Source organism: Harmonia axyridis, chromosome 5 (assembly GCF_914767665.1).
Source record: "Harmonia axyridis chromosome 5, icHarAxyr1.1, whole genome shotgun sequence".
Taxonomy (NCBI): domain Eukaryota; kingdom Metazoa; phylum Arthropoda; class Insecta; order Coleoptera; family Coccinellidae; genus Harmonia; species Harmonia axyridis.
In genome coordinates, this window is record NC_059505.1 from 29,092,163 (window position 1) to 29,109,344 (window position 17,182).

The 17,182-nt window shown below is 34.6% G+C and overlaps 1 protein-coding gene across 3 annotated transcripts in view; it reads left to right on the forward strand.

The window, feature by feature from the left end:
• The window catches only part of LOC123681009, a 55,056-nt gene that overhangs the window by 32,721 nt on the left and 5,153 nt on the right, over nt 1-17,182 (forward strand). For 2 of the 3 annotated variants that reach the window (XM_045619167.1, XM_045619169.1), the window contains 9 exons: nt 2,904-3,064; nt 4,714-4,848; nt 4,910-5,089; nt 5,146-5,746; nt 5,802-6,226; nt 6,282-6,593; nt 6,649-6,760; nt 9,892-10,422; nt 12,606-13,493. In XM_045619167.1, coding sequence (XP_045475123.1) covers nt 2,904-3,064; nt 4,714-4,848; nt 4,910-5,089; nt 5,146-5,746; nt 5,802-6,226; nt 6,282-6,593; nt 6,649-6,760; nt 9,892-10,422; nt 12,606-13,432 — 3,284 coding nt within the window. In that variant the 3' untranslated portion in view covers nt 13,433-13,493. Of the gene's footprint in view, nt 1-2,903; nt 3,065-4,713; nt 4,849-4,909; nt 5,090-5,145; nt 5,747-5,801; nt 6,227-6,281; nt 6,594-6,648; nt 6,761-9,891; nt 10,423-12,605; nt 13,494-13,783; nt 13,859-16,852; nt 16,984-17,182 lie in introns of those variants that run through there. The other variant, XM_045619168.1, reaches the window with a different exon arrangement.

Genomic DNA, 17,182 nt, shown 5'->3' on the forward strand with positions numbered 1-17,182 from the left:
ACATCCTCCGAAAATTTTAGAGGGGGGCTACGAGAAATATTTTTATTGGAAATTTTGGTAGTGGATCATTTTGTTCATGAAGTTCAGCCCATCGTAGTGGAAAAAAAATGTACCGAGCTACTGCTGCACATTTCACCAATAAATTGTCTATTTTATAGTGATTTCAAAGAGGTATCACACAAGTCATTTGTTATTAAAAAAAAAAAGATATGGCTGTTTTTATCCAAATGGGTACGTTTCTGACAAAATCAAGTTTGTCAATTCTGTTAAGAAATCTTCGATGTTGCATTACTTAGTGAACAATGGCAATTGTTTACGTGCGAAAATATTACTCGCATAATTATTCACCTCAACGAAATTCAATTTTGCCTGCAAATTTTGGAAAACATCATGCAGATCCAGATTTTTTTAATAAGATCATTTGGAGCGAAGATTCTCCCTGAGAATCCAGAGGATTTAGGTCTTCATGTACCCATCCTTTGGTACAGGGAGAATCTTCGCTCCAAATGATCTTATTAAAAAAATCTGGATCTGCATGATGTTTTCCAAAATTTGCAGGCAAAATTGAATTTCGTTGAGGTGAATAATTATGCGAGTAATATTTTCGCACGTAAACAATTGCCATTGTTCACTAAGTAATGCAACATCGAAGATTTCTCAACAGAATTGACAAACTTGATTTTGTCAGAAACGTACCCATTTGGATAAAAACAGTCATATCTTTTTTCTTTGAATAACAAATGACTTGTGTGATACCTCTTTGAAATCACTATAAAATAGACAATTTATTGGTGAAATGTGCAGCAGTAGCTCGGTACATTTTTTTTCCACTACGATAGGAAACTTTGTATTTCTCATTTTTTCTAGGCTCGTGACCACTTTTGCTTCAATTTCGGATGCCAAATTCGAACCCCCAAATTATAGAGTGGAACCTTCCACTCATTTTCACATCTATTATTCAGCCTTATTGAGGTAATATCCAGATATTCTAAACAACGGATGCCTATAATTAATCTACCCTTCCTTTTCTGAAAATCAATAGAAGTAGACACTTGCTTCGATCGCCTAACAGAAACTTTTTTTATAGAAGCATCTACCGAAGAAAAAAATTTCTATATTATATTTGTTTCCTACTGCATTCCTAAGCTTTATCGTAAATACACTGATCAACAATTGCTAGGGATCACTTATGAACTTCTCTTCATTTGTATTTTTTTCAAGTTATCTCGTGAATATCTGTACATTATATGTTCTCTAAGGAAAAAGTAAGATGTTTTGAGTTGATTATATCAAAGTCTTCCTCACTTCATCGGCTCTTGTTCACAAAATCGATTATTATCTGTAGGCTGTTACAGGTGGAGTGAAAAGCAATGTGGTATTTGTTATTAAATCTGTTTTTTTCTCTCGTTCAAACACATAAGGTGACAATAATTGAAGAAATGAGAACAATATCAGCCATGCAGAGAAGACGTTTGGCTCCTGTGCAACTGGACCAAATTATACGGTGGATACAGGAAGGTTTGTCCCAGCGAGAAGTGTCCCGGCGGTTGAATGTTTCGCAAAGTGTCGTGAGTCGGGCTTGGAATAGGTTCATCCAAAACGACTCAGTAGCTTATGTTCATCTTTTGATCCTCAATGCTACATTGCAACAGGAGTTCTAATTTCGAACCAGACTGTAAGACGACGACTACATGTTCGTGGTTTGAGAGCACGTAGGAGGGTACAACATCCATGTTTGAATAGGGAACACCGGGTTCATCGACGGCAATGGGCTGAGGAGCACCGCAATTGGACACTTGAAGATTGTTTATTTACGGATGAGTCTAGATTTCGTTTGGTCAACTCTGATGGACGTATTCTTGCTTGGAGGGAAAGAGGTCGAAGGTATGCAGAACAGTTTATGGTACCCACAACAGCTTTTGGCGGAGGTTCTATATGTGTATGGGGAGGCATTTGTTTGAACCAACGCACAGAGTTGGTTGTTCTGCACCACCATGACCAGCCAGAAATATCACGATATGATTATTGAACCCATAATTGTTCCGTTTGCGGCTGCCGTGGGCGAGAATTTCATTTTAATTGACGATAATGCCCGTCCACACCGTAATCGTCTGGTTAATGAAGCGCTAGAAACTCATGCTATTGATAGGATGGAATGGCTAGCTCGCTCTCCAGACATGAATTGCATCGAACATGTCTGGTCTGAGATGTCTAGACAATTGTCAACCTTAGAACAACCGATCAATAACCTGGAGGACCTTTCTAACGCTTTACGGGATATTTGGACGAATTTGCCCCAAAATTTTATAAATCGTTTGATCGAAAGTATGCCTCGTAGGGTAGAATGCTTGAGACGAGCTCGTGGGGGACCAACTAGGTACTATCTTAACCGAAACTTCAGCCTTCTTGTGATTTCATCATAAAATTTTTATGTTATTCAAACACAGAATTTTGAGTGTTCCTAATAAAGTCTTTTTTTCTCTCCAACTTTCCATTTTTTCATTCTTTTTTCAAGTGAACCATATTATCAACTGAAAATACTCTGATATCTGACTAAATTTATAATCTTGGAGCGAATATTTCAGAAATAAATTTAGAACAAGTACGTGATCCCTATCAATTGTTGAGCAGTGTAGTAACGAGCCAATGACTTTTCTATTATAGCGCACTTCGCCTCATAAAGCCATAGAACACAAAAGAGAAGTGGGGAAACAACCCTATCAATCGATTCTATGAGTAAATTATTAAATATCGATAGTCACATGACCCCTACCACATGACATGAAAATTGTTTGTATTTTAAGCGAGGTAACTGTCTAGGAAATAATTGATGGTCATTTCTAACGCGACTTTGTGTAGTTGAGTTCTGTCTGAATAGTTCAACATGTTAGACCATTCTCCAGGTCTGAATTTCAAGAAATCAAACATAAGGATATGGATCCATCAGAGAAATCTGGGAAATCTTCAGCAGGTCGTTTGGGAGGGAAATGGTTCGAAGCTGTTGCCAGAACACAGCAATAATCCGAAGATCAAGAAGTTTCTAGACGCGGTTCCTCATATTATGGTAAGGAATTTGTATTTTTTTACAGTATGTAGTTCAAATTTAAGGTTGAGGGGCATGTTAAACATATAAACAAATTTCTCATTCATAATTGTTGGCCGGACTGTCAGAAAAGAAGTATCTTAGCTACCTATTAAGTATATAAATTACCGTATATCAGTTTTATTTTTGGAGAATTAACTAGTATCTAAAGTAATTTTCAAAAAGAATATTATATCGTAAGAAATATCATATACAGGGTGGCCATTTGAAAACGAAACAGACGAGATTACAGACGAAATAAAGTTTTTCGATAGAAATGCTCGGACAGGTCGATTTCTGTTTCGAGGGGGACAACTTAAGATGTAGGTTACGGACGCATAGCGCTTCTACCCTTGCTGCTACAACCCCCACCCCCAATTTTTGAATAGGGAAGATGGGGTGAGTGATACCTCAATTTAAAGGTATTTTTATACTGATTTCAGCACAGTAATTGTTTTTTCATTTTATGCATTAGTTCTCGAAATATTCTTAACTAAGTATTTGAAAATGAAGTAGTGTTTTCATGGCACTTGTAGTGTTTTGTGAAAAATCGACATTTTGAGCTTCAAAACAACCATGACTGTGGCTTCATTCCTAACTAACTAACGCATGAATATTTCGAGAACTAATGCATAAAATGAAAAAACAATTACTGTGCTGAAATCAGTATAAAAATACCTTTAAATTGAGGTATCACTCACCCCATCTTCCCTATTCAAAAATTGGGGGTGGGGGTTGTAGCAGCAAGGGTTGAAGCGCTATGCGTCCGTAACCTACATCTTAAGTTGTCCCCCTCGGAACAGAAATCGACCTGTCCGATCATTTCTATCGAAAAACTTTATTTCGTCTGTAATCTCGTCTGTTTCGTTTTCAAATGGCCACCCTGTATTATGCTGAAAATTAAGAGACCAGTGATATCTAATCTGTTACCAGATGTGTCACTTAAGTCTCACTCAATTATCAATAAACGAACTGAAAAAGAAATTTATTAAGCATCTTAAAAAGTTACTTAAGTTAAATATTTAAGTTTTATTTTTTAAAAAGTATTTGTTGATATCCAAAGTAGCTTCAGATACTCCTTAGATAATAACATTTGTAACATAATACTTCAATCGATAAGTCCCTATCGTAACAAGTAGAAACACATTTTTTCCTGAAAATTCGACTTTATTCGTCAACACAGTGACCTTCAAGAGTGATAGACGTATTCCAAAGCTAATCGAAATTGTCAATAACTTTTCTGTCTTTGCCTCCGAAATAAGCTTCAACTTTAGCAATGTCTTCTTCATAAGAGCCAATTTTTAAATCAGCATACCACTTTGGACTCCTTGTTGTGCATGAGGCAGAATCTCTGCTCTTGGTTCGAGGCTTATTGAGTGATGTGTTTTTCAAATGTGTCTTCGACAGTTTTTGCTGTATGAAGTCTGTATGAACTCCTGCATAAATTTCGCTTTTCCTTATTTTATCGTCAGTTTGAGATTATCTTTATCTTTGGATATAATCAGTGTTCTATATCATATGATAATAAAGTAATAAAATTATATACCCTTGATTCACCATTCACCAAACTCGAAAATTTCATCTCCATATTAAATCAATGTGAAAAATGTTTAAGGTTTTCAACATTTCAGGGTCTAGTTAAAGAAATCCACGCTGATGTCATCAACGATAACATAGAAGCTCTCAAATCCAGAAGAGCTGGTGGTAACATCCCCTCTATAGTATACTATGGAAAAGATGCTAATGGCTTAACACCCCTTCATAAGGTACTGATACCAAAACATTTGACAAATCATAATAACATTCTGAATATTTCACGAAATACAGGCAGCTGGTTTGGGTAGGTCAGAAATAGCTGAATACCTACTGGAACAGAGCCCAAAATCTATAGATGCAGTAGACAATGAAGGCAGAACACCCTTACATTATTCGTCCTTACTCAAAGACAGTGGTGAAATGGCAAATTTCCTCATAGAAAACGGTGCTGATGAGTCTGCCTTAGATTCGGTAAGTTACTTCTATTTACCCAAAACATGGATAATTTTCTACATATCCAATTACAGAAACAAAAAACTGCCGCCTACTACAAAACTAGAGCGTCAGAATTGGATGCCAAGTTACTTCAAGTTATACCAGAATGTCCAAAAACCGCAAAAGGAGAATCCTACCTTTCAGGATGGGATTGGAGTATTTTGGCTTCCTCATTGTCAAGTGAGGATATTTCGAAACCTTTGAGAAAAGCTAGATATTTAATAAATAATAATAAAAATGACACTGACAACCATATAGAAGAACATAAAGAGAATGGAAAGACTGAAACAAATATAGAAGAAAATGAGAAAGATCCAGTAGAGGTGCAGACTGAAAATTATCAAGTAGAAAACGTGAATGGTAACCATGAAGAAGACAAAGTTGATGAACAACATGAAAATGATAACAACAACAACAGTGGACCTCTGGGGAGTGCTGTAAATGATGAAACTCTTAATAATGATGTAGAGGAAAATAATAAGGACTCAGAGGATAATATAGAAAAAATGGAAGACGAAAGTCATGATGAAATTACAAACGTAGGAGAAACCGAGGAACATGTCAGCGAAGATAATAATCAGATAAATGGAAATGACGACCAACCTATCGAAAATCGAGACAATAATCATGACGGTATTAATTTTAATGTCACAAAATGAAAAACATTCGAATAATTTTTTTTTTATAGATTTGGAGAAAGAATACCAAAACGGAAATGAAGAAACAGTGAGTCAAGGACCTAGTCCAGTAAAACGATCTAGACCAAGCAGTACTGCTACCACCAAACCAATGACTGGTACCTCGGATGAAGATGAGACTAAAGAAGAACCGAATTCAATAAAAAACTCAGCCAAAAGTAGCAAGAACTCTGAGGTAGACCCTGAAGGAGTTATTGAAGGAGTTGTAGATGGAGCAGACGAAGTTGAGGTCCTCAACAAAGATGGTAGTGGGAGTGCGGAGGATGAAGAAGTCAATGTCGATGATCTGATTGAATCTGGTAATATGGAAAAATTGGCTGGTTTGGTTTTGAGTGGTAGAGGAAAGCTCCTTGAGGGTAAAAAGAGTGATAATCCAGAGTTACAAGCCTTTCTTGATAATGTACCTGTATATATGGTATGTTCTATAGGAAATATTGAGATATTTGAATTATCATTCGTTTCTTTTGTAGGGCAAAATAAATAGGATTCACCAGGCAGCTAGGGATGGAAGTTTACGTGATCTTCAAGCAGCTTTAGATCGACGTAAATTTGCTATTGCAAAAGACGCAATATCTCCTGATGGAGCTTCACCGCTTCACGTGGCTATCATCTTTGGTAACACCAGTATTGTTAGGTATCTAGCAGGTCGTTTTCCAGAAACCCTACAAGAGATTGACGTTGATGGAAGGACTCCTTTGCACTATGCAGCTACAATAGCTGACAACAGCCACTACTATAACCTACTAATTCATCTGGGCTCTGATATGAGGGCTCAAGATAAGGTAATATATATTTGACTCACTTATCCTATTGTTTTATAATTAACATTTGTTTTAGTTTGGACACACTCCAGAATACTACAAAGGGAATAATCCTGAGATGACGCATAGAAGTCTACTGGAAAAATTTGGTGAAGCTGAATTAGCAAATGAAATGCTCAGTGATAAAGGTAGGTTTCTACTTCTTTATAAATAAACGTTTTTAGTGGCTTTATAATGTCACCGTATCAGTGATAACTGAAGAACGAAGCACTGGAATAAAAGATACTCATTAAAGTGATCACGGTAAATTCGATATTCAATAATTTTTTATATTACTGTATAATTAAATGAAATATTGTTGATTCCACAGGTAGCCACAATACGTTAGAAAAATTCTTGGGATTTATTTATCGATATGGCACAAGTAAATATCAGAGGTAGATTATGTAATGCTTAGCCAGTGAAGCATAGACTGTTAATGTATACTTCATCAACCACCTTTTCTATTAATTGTAACCGCTTGAAGCTAAACAGATTCTCAGAATTATTAACAATTTGAACATAGATTGGCTACTCGGAATAAAATTATCAAAAAATAGTGCAAACGAAGTGAAAGTTCTTTAATTAAAAATTATTGGTAGCCCATCTACGTGAAATAATTGAAAATTTCACAATTAGGGTGGATCATTTCATAGTAACAAGTTTCCAATGAATGTTTCCCAAAAATTTAACAGAAAAATATGATTCATATTTTTTTTTCATATTTTGATTCTTTAGATAACTATGAACAGATTCATCTGGGTTTACAAAAAATAGCGAAAATTTTAGTTTTTACAAGATGTCCTAATGCACTATGGCAATAAAATTCAATCAACAAAAAATCTCAACATAATTTATTTGGAAACTAATCATTTTGATACTGCATTTTTGGTATATCATTACCAATACTTCATAACCAGAATCGTTCGAAGCAAAAAGCACTGCAAACTTACACTATGGTTTATTATTTCTTCTTTTATGCATAAGAAGAAAATCATGTAATAAATATGAATAGAAAAAACATAACGAAATAAATATAGCACCGATATTAAAACCCAGGGGTTCTCCGTTCCATAATCAAAATGGAAAATTAAAAAATTCATAACTGAAAAACTGTATGGTTGCACTTTGCGGTGGAAAAATTCACAATATGTTTATTTTAGCTGAAAATTGTATACCTACAAAGATACACTTAGAATTAACATAAAAGGCTTTCCGAGCTATTGAGCTCTCGTCATTCATAGACAAATTTGACAATTGGAGATCACATAACTCATTAAAAAATTATTGCGACGAAGACTAACATTTTTCGAATATTTCTGTAGAAGAGGTTTTTTTCGAGAAAACCTTTTTCATTTTAGATTCTGCCAATATGTAGTACTATAAGGCTGTTTGCGGTTGGGACCAAAAATGTACAGTGTGTTTATGAGAAGATCATGAACTTGGACAACTCAAACTCATCAAAACTCAAGATTTTCAAATTACAACGTATACTATTTGCTATTTCAGTCGATTCCACGTTCTACTTAAGCAAACCCTATACCTTAAATTAAAACTGTTGGAGCTATCGATGAAAATCATGAACTAAATAAAAACCGCAACTTCTAACTAAGTGGAGTGGTCTGGGACGGAAAACGAAGAAACTAAAAGTCCATGTTTCGATAACTAAGTTTGACATTTCATGAATTGTAATTAATTATTCGTTATTAAAAATTTTATTGGTACCTATATGGATTCTTAACAATCCCAACGAACAATTAATTTCAAATCCTGAAATGTTGAATTTAATTATCGAAACATCGACTTTTATTTTCTTTCTGTTTTCCAGTTCATGTTTTTCCTCGATAACACTAAATTTTTCTTTTAGGTAAAAGGGTTTGCTTGAGTAAACCCCTCTCTTTTAATACGTAGAATTGACTGAAAAAATAAAAAATATAGGTTGTAATTTGAAAATCTTGAGTTTTGATGAATTTGAGTTTTTCAAGTTCTTGATCTTCTCATAAACACTCTGTATATTTTTGATCCAAACCGCAAAGTCTTAAAACACTACATAGTGTATAACGTTACAATTTCTCATGAGACTCTAAGAGTGAAACAAACAATATTGAAATAAAACTTAACTTAAATCAGTATTTAATGAATTACTGTGCTAGGATGTAACCTCTTCTGTAGATTATTTTCAGTCTTCTGCACACCTGATTTTAGCAGGAAGCTATAGTACTAACTAAAGTGGTTTAACGTACGTACTATTCCAACTTCTATATCTCAAAGAAGTTCTCCTTTGCGATATTTCAATCCCAATGGAGATTTCTATTGTTTAATTCCAAGGGAGGTTGTACTTCTTGATATTATTCAATTCCAAGGTTTCTGTTGTTCCAATCCCACGGGAGGTGCGAGAATCCCGACACAATTCTGGCCGATAAATTAAATTCTAAATCTCAAATTAAGCTAGTAATGACTGAAATCTAAAACAAGGTAAGTATCTTTCCTGAAGTCTCGATAATTATTGAAAATCTTCCAGAAAATTCTCTATGTTTTATTCTCTAGATACATTGCATCCGTTGGCGCTTCATCGGCGACCAACGACAAACGACGAATCGAAAAATTACCGCGTCTTTGAAAATTCCAATAGAGTAACATGAATTGAAGCGAGCAAAATCGTTGCAAGTGGCAGAATCGAGGATGAAAAGGTTTTTTCGAAAAAAAAAATTTATTCAGAAATATTCAAAAAAATGATAGTCCTGGTCGCAACCATTTTTCCATAAGAGTTTCATTAACTCATGATCCATTGATGATATGACATATTGCTCAAATATGATATCTTATGATGTAATAAGATATCTAATAAATAATAAAGATATCTAATGATGTGATAATATACTGGGTTTGCCATTTGAAATAAGAAAATAGTAGTCTGTTTCCGGTATAATCAGAAGTTGTAGTGGTCTGAAAATATTTGAGGGAGAAAGATTATTATCTCAAACCCCAATATAATGTATGATTAGTTTTCCATAAACGTCTTATTAGACCAAAGTCAGAGATTTGTCTTATTTTTGAACCGGCTCTTCAATAATTTGAGATATTTTTCAACAAAGGAGGAAATAGTAAACCACAGTGTAAAATTTTCAGTGTTTCATTTGTCAGCAGAGCTATTCCATCTTGATTCGGTATCTTTTATTCCATTGTGATATAAGAATGGTTTTCCGACTGAAATTTTCGATTCAATGTGTATGAAGCCGTCTCAAAATGCACCTTTGTCTTTGTTTCAATCTCGTAACAGTTACAGACGACATATATTCGGCCAGAAAATCCATGGATGATGAGGACATGTTGGAGGTCCTGGAAAAGTGTTTCCACGTGATCCACGGTCGTAGAAACTCCCACACATCCACAGCTTCCACTAACTCGGAACTGTCGCAAAATGGTTACAATCCAGCTACCCTGGTGCCCAAACATTTGAAAAGACAAGTTTTCGACCAAGTTCGCTTAGGATTGACAAGACTTGATAACAATTTATACGACGTCATTTGGCCCGCTGTCAAAAAATTACCAACGGATTTTGCTTTTCGTGTCGCTCTGGAAGAGGATCTGCCCTTGGGTATCATTGCGCCTGATTTTTACGTATACAAAGTGTTCAGACCGCTTATGGAACCTCTCATCAAAAATTATAATAATATAAACCAACAAACTGAGCTTTACGAGCACCCTGCAACTAAATTTGTCGAAGTTTCGAACGAAGGTGTAGAAAACAAGGACGAAAGGGTGGAAATTGAATTGGACTTGGATCCAAACAGCAAATGGATAGTATCAGGTTAGGAGGTTGCCACTTGAGCAAAAGGCTTATGGTTGTGCAGCAGGAAGCGTATAACTCGGTTTTCGGACTTGAATTTTCTGGATTCGATTTGATGAAAACAAATTTGCGCGTTTGTACTTGTGATCCTGTTAAAGACTAGCTTTTAAGGAAGAGGAAAACACAAAATTCTACAAACAATAAACAGGGTGTCTGTAAATTAATGCGATGGATTTTCATCGATTCCTCGATGAAAATTAGCAGGGGTAGTTCCATTATTTTTTTTCGAAAAGTTTTTTTAAAAGTCGTTGACGAATCGATTGTTTTAATATTCTTATAAGGGTTCAAAAACTTTGAGTCATAAAACTCTACATAATATGAAGCTCTAAGTAGAGATGCCATAAGTTTATTATTGGTGGTTGAAAAATAACAACAAAATCTTCGTATATGTATTTCATTCTATGGATTTATTTTTTTTTTAGTTTCGATTCATCCTGAGAAAAGTATCGATGTATCAAACTTTTGCAAGAACCTTTTTATGTCAGAATATAATGGGAAACCATAAAGAAATTTGATTTTTCGAAAATCATAAGGGGTTGCTATTTTAAACCCCTAATTATAAAGTTATGAAATCGGAAAAAGATTCTGGGAGTGATATCTACTTTGGGCTTCATATTATGTAGAGTTTTATGATTTATGACTTAGTGTTTTTAGTACCCGTACAAAAAATTAAGAACCGTCAATTCGTCAACGAATTTTAAAATCTTTATCTTGAAAGGGGGGTCGAATCATGTCCTCAAGTCCTTCGCATTTATTTACAGAGACCTTGTATATTATACAGGGTGAAAAAAATATGACAGTTTGCTATATGACTTCTGTTGGCAAATGCTTCATATTACGAGATACGGGGTGTTACACTTTCTTAAAAACTGACTATCTATTTATTTATTGCTTCGAAACCGGTCGAGATATCGTATTAAATTTAGTGGGTTACAAGAGGTTTCTAGTTATTGCGCATTTATTGACATACAATTAAAAATTTTATGTTCATCATTGGCGGGCATACGGATGATGACCCCTTTTTTTTAGGAATATAGCAAACTGTCAATATTTTTCATGCAGAACCACCTCCTGAATTCATCTAGTCTTATTTATCTTAACCATTCAAATTATGAAACATCATACGGAAGACGTATGCAAGGCGTACAGCAAAGACTCAACCCTTCCTTTTTGATCGATAACGTTATGAGGAGTGTATCAATTTTGAAATAGAGAATAAAAAAATAGTTGAAAAAACTATGGTAAACCAAACGTAAAGCTGAGAAGAATCTTAAAATAATAAAGTCTGGAGTTTGTCCATCCTTATTCAAATTCATATTCATGTAATTTTCTTCGTAACATGAATCTTATTTGAGATACACAAATTTTACAAATAAAAATAGAATTTCTAATGATAATATCCTAACAAAATTATGCATGAACATTTATTTCACTATCATTGAACTGATTCCTGAATTTCATTTCGATCGGGATTTTTTTCAATTAGGTGTTGAGTCGAATCCAATCTTTTGTCCAAAAATGTTAATGATGGATATTTGGACAAAATGATAACCTTCTTTTCCCCTAGAACAAGCGCGCAAAAGTAAATTGATGAAAATTTTTGTCCTATTATAGTTAATACAATTTAACAATGGCATGACGTCACGGTTGACGAACTCAAGATGCTCGCTATATGCATTTCGAAAACGCACACAGAAATGCGCAAATTGTGCTGTCAGCTCTTTGCCATGTTGCCCATATACGTTTTCTGATTGTGCGTATTCATTTCAGTCGACCAGCCGTGAAAAGAATTTGTGTTTGTTCTTTTCGATTTAATTTTCATCAGCTATACTGTGTTCATTATTAAATTTCGATTCCATAAGAAAATGAATGAAGCGTAATTAATCTATACAAAAATCTATACAATGGAGAACTCTTAATAGATTGTCGAAATTCGTTTTGTAAACCTTGAAAAAACTTGTTTTGTCTATCTGGCAATGACATCTTCTCTCGATAGCTGAAGTCATGCCATTGCTAAAATATATGACCATGTGTTTCCATAGAGACAATTAAAAATAAAATGTCAATGCCGTAAAACCGAGACTATGCTTCCGAACTGCAAATTGTGTAAAACCTGCTCCTGCTCAGTAATCCAAATATTCTAGGATCTATGGAATGCACAAGAAACCTGGAGGACTACGAAGCACCAAAATCCCTTACAGTAAACCAACTCGAAAGTGTTGAAAGGATCTTAACCTCAATCTTCTTGAGCATAGATATCGGTAGAGCACTTTTTCCCAAAGCAAACGATGAAGAACTGTCACGTGGCAATGGAACTTACTACACCTTAAACGAGATCTTAGAGGAACCCTCAGAAATTCGATCAATGTTAGCCTCTAAGGGTCTTTTAATCCCTTTGTGGAACACCCCAGATTCTGATAGATTACATGGTAGACATTGGCCGTATGGTAGAGGAGTTTTTGTAAGCAACGCTGGTAACTTGGCAGCTTGGATAAACGTACTTGATCACCTGAGGATAGTCACTAGCTCCCCTCAAGGAAAACCAGGCAATATAGGACAGATTTACTCCAGAATCTACCGCCTCATGAGTATTGTCGACCAAAGAATAATTTCCAGGAAAGACTTCAACTTTGGGTATCTTTCAGTTAGGCCTACAACGGTTGGAAACACCATACGTTTCAATTTCACAATAAAATTCCCACAATTGATCAAAGAACCTCAAAATCTCCAACACTTATGCCTGGTGAGAGGCCTAAACTATCATAGACTACAACAGAGTGAACGTGTTCAAGTCAGCAACCAACAAACGGTTGGCATAACTGAACTGCAAACGTTCGAGGATTTCTCCACCGCTGTTGCCAACATAATACAGTTGGAAAGAGACCTGGAAATGACGAATTCCATCCATATTGCAGCGATGTTCGTGAAGATATTCAGAAGGAAAAAAGCACCACTTTCTGCACAAGAATAAGTCGATCACTTTTCTAGTATTAATATCTAGGTAATAAGGAGAATAAACATAAGTGCCAAAATTTACATTGTTTTGATTTTTATAATTTTGAAACTTTTCGGAGGATCTATCACTAGGTCAGTACAATTTTGTCGAAAGCAATCTGTTTGGTGTAACAAAATGTGTGGCGTCCAAGAATTCACAATTGCACCATTGTTCTTGTTCATGTTTCTGAAGTTCTTGTGTCCGTTGAGTGATATGTCCTTTTTGTGCTTAAGTTTGGATATTCAAAGGTTATAATTCACGCCTGATTTTTTCACCTATTCTCGAGATATAAATTGATATTATATGAATACCTATCAATTGTTACAGACGGTGGAGAACCAGATAACAATCAAGTCGATATGCCGTTCTTTGCTACAGAAGAGGGTAGATACCTAGCATCATGTGAGTTATCAATTAATTCCGACGTTGATATCAGCGCCTATTTTTCAAGAAGTAAAACTTTTTCACTCTCCTTCGATTTCAATTTGATTTAGTCTAAAAATTGTTCCAAACTTAGCGAATTCCATCTATTGTGAGATTGCGAATAAATCTGATTAGTGTACAGGGTGGGCTAAATTGGACACTTTTGAAGGGAACTCCTATTTCTATACAAGATAGAAGAAAGCTGAGGGCCAATTTTCATGGGAAACTCATTGACGAAAACTTCGAATTATTGATGTATCTTTTTCTGTTGGAAATTTTTATTTTTGGAGAAGCATTCTCCCAGCAATTTTTCACGTAGAATTTAATGACGTTGATTGAATTTTCAGAAAACTGATAATGAGATATCACTATGTTTTTTTTTTCAGATAGGACATCACATATATTTTTACATATTTGGATAGAGCTCCAAATTACCAATCCAAAAATATAGCATATTTATGTGTCATGTTCGAAGTTGAGGCATGCCCACGTGCTCGAACTACATTCTATTTGTTCTATACTTTGATGTTTGACATTGATATTTACTGTGAACAAAATTAAATTTAATTCTTTCAAATACACCTAATACTTTTCATCGATGAACACGAATAAAGAACATAAAATGATAGAAACTGGTTCTATGCGACGCACGCGCACTTCTATATTTTATTTGAGCCCTTAGTTCTTAGTTAACATTTGGCCTGCTAGTCAGTGTGACCATCTATAGTAGAAATCCACTATTATAGTTGATTTCGGGCCACCCATGTTAGATAAATTTTTCATAGTAGATTATAGTAGATTTCTGATTTGTTTGTCTGTTAGGTATGATACTAGATGGCATTATTCGCAATGAGTTTCAAAATTTGAAACCACCAAAACTCTGGCTCAGCCAACATCGAAAAATATTCGCACATTTCGAAATTTGCCAAGCAAATGCTATGTTTGCCATTGCCTAATGTTAAATGCGAAATAATATTTTCCGAAATCAATAGAATAAAAACAAAAGATAGGAATAGATTCATGAACATAAATGTTGCTTCGATTCTAAAGAAGGATTAAAGGAAGCTGGTGAATGTAGCGAATTTACTCCAGATTCAGAAAAGTTGAATATGATGAATAAAAATACACTTTATGAAAATATGAAACTTTCTGAGATAAATGGTTAGTTCAATGTAGGTATGTACTTTTTTCAATTTTAGGTAGACAACGTTATTTTATTGATTTTCTAACTATAGTATATATATTTTTTATTATATATTGTATTTTGTATATATTTTAATATGTGTATATTTTTTAGATATTATTTTTACACTGTTAAATGTATAGGGGCCAATAATATGTTATGATACATAAATTTACATTATGTTATAATGCTATTAATAAACCCGTTATTTATTTATTTGAATCAGTATTTTGTCAGTTTTAAATATCATTGATAAATGCCTACAAATAGGGATATGCGCATGCGCAAAGCTGATAGTAGATTTTAGTAGATTTCCATCATCCTATCATTCGCTTTTTGAAAGATGGTCACACTAGCAGTGCTAGTGTTAATTCTTAGTTCTTAGGAAACGTGCATTAACACCCTGTAACTAGTTATGTAACGGTGATAGCTATGGAGTTGCGGTTTTCGCCAATGAGTGTCTCATGAAAATTGGTCTTAAGACACCTACATCAGTTTTCGCCGTTCTAATATAGAAATAAGGCTCCCCCTTCAAAAGTGTCCAATTTAGACCACCTGTACATAGCCAATATCTGATTTTCAATATTTTATTATTTGGCGAGGTGTTCTCAGCCAATTTTGAGATGTACCGGGTTTTTCACCATAATTTGATCCCTCCTTTAACTTTTTTACTAAAAGAGGTACAGGAAAATGTTTCCTACAAAAGTTTCACGAAATCGACTAGTGCTTCCCAAAATTATTTCACAAAACAAAAATATTGGGCAACATATTGATTGCAACTTCATTTTTTCAAATGGAACACCCTGTATATTTTTCTATATTTGACCCTGATTTCGAATATATAACATAAGTTTGGCCTATCTCTCTTATTCTGAGTACCACAGAGTTTCAAATTTTAAGAACCAAGCCAAGTAATCAGTTTTCAAGTGGTAGGCTGCGATAACACAAAATGCCTTTTTTTGAGTTATCTCGTTGGCAACGATTTGACATACGTTTTTCACTATAAATTAGAATTCGATGATTTGGATACAACTCTATATATTCTCTTCTTGTAGCTTTCTAATTTTTATTGTTCTTCACATAAAGTGAACATATTTCAAACTTTTCCGCTTCTGTGTAGTGCATATTCGATGAATATTTACATTCAATGATAAACGTACGTCATATATCGTTGCCAACGAGATAACTCAAAAAAGGTCATTTTGAATTATTGCAGCCTTCCACTTGAAAACTGATTACTCAGCTTGCCAGGTGATTCTTGAAATTTGAACCTCTGTGGTACTCAGAATAAGAGAGATATGCCAAACATATGTTATATATTCGAAATCAGAGGAAAAAGAACTAGTCAAATAAAGAAAAATATACAGGGTGTTACATTTGAAAAAATGAAGTTGCAATCAATATGTTGCCCACTCTGTATATATTTCATTTTTTTAAATCATTTTAATAAACACTAGTCGATTTCGTGAAACTTTTGTAGAAAATATTTTTTGAACCTCTTTCAGTAACAAAGTTAAAGGGGGGGTTAAATTATGGTGAAAAACCCGGTACCTTCTATCAGAGGATTGTTGCGTTTCATCCCGGAATCAATGATGGAATCGTTAGTGCGATATCTCAGTGGTACCTAGCACATATCCCCTTTGGTTTATATCCAAAGCAGTTCTTCCAAGAATTTGGCAGCTTTCAATCTTTCGGGCTGGCATAAAGCCACTACAATCTTTGCTTCATTAGCTTTGTATAGACAAATTTGTTTGTAGACAATCTTGACAAAATAAGGACGCTTTTTACAGCTCTTGGAGATCCGCTCATAAAAGGCTTGACAGAAGTAGCCAATAAGAGACCTGACGATCCGATAGCTTATCTTGCTACATATCTTTACAACTTTGCTAACAATAAAAGCAGAAGCCGTCCAAAAACCCAGGTGAGATTCTTGGAATTATTGAAAATATCCAGAACTGGCAGTGCATTCGCCATTTTGTAGCACCACAAATCAAATATTAAACGTCTTTATGGGACTAAGGTTTAGCTTACGCTACTCTTAAACTGTAGCCCAATAATGTTAATTTTACGAGGTATTCATCTTAAGGCTGATTTTCACGGTGATAGTAACTATCTAGTAG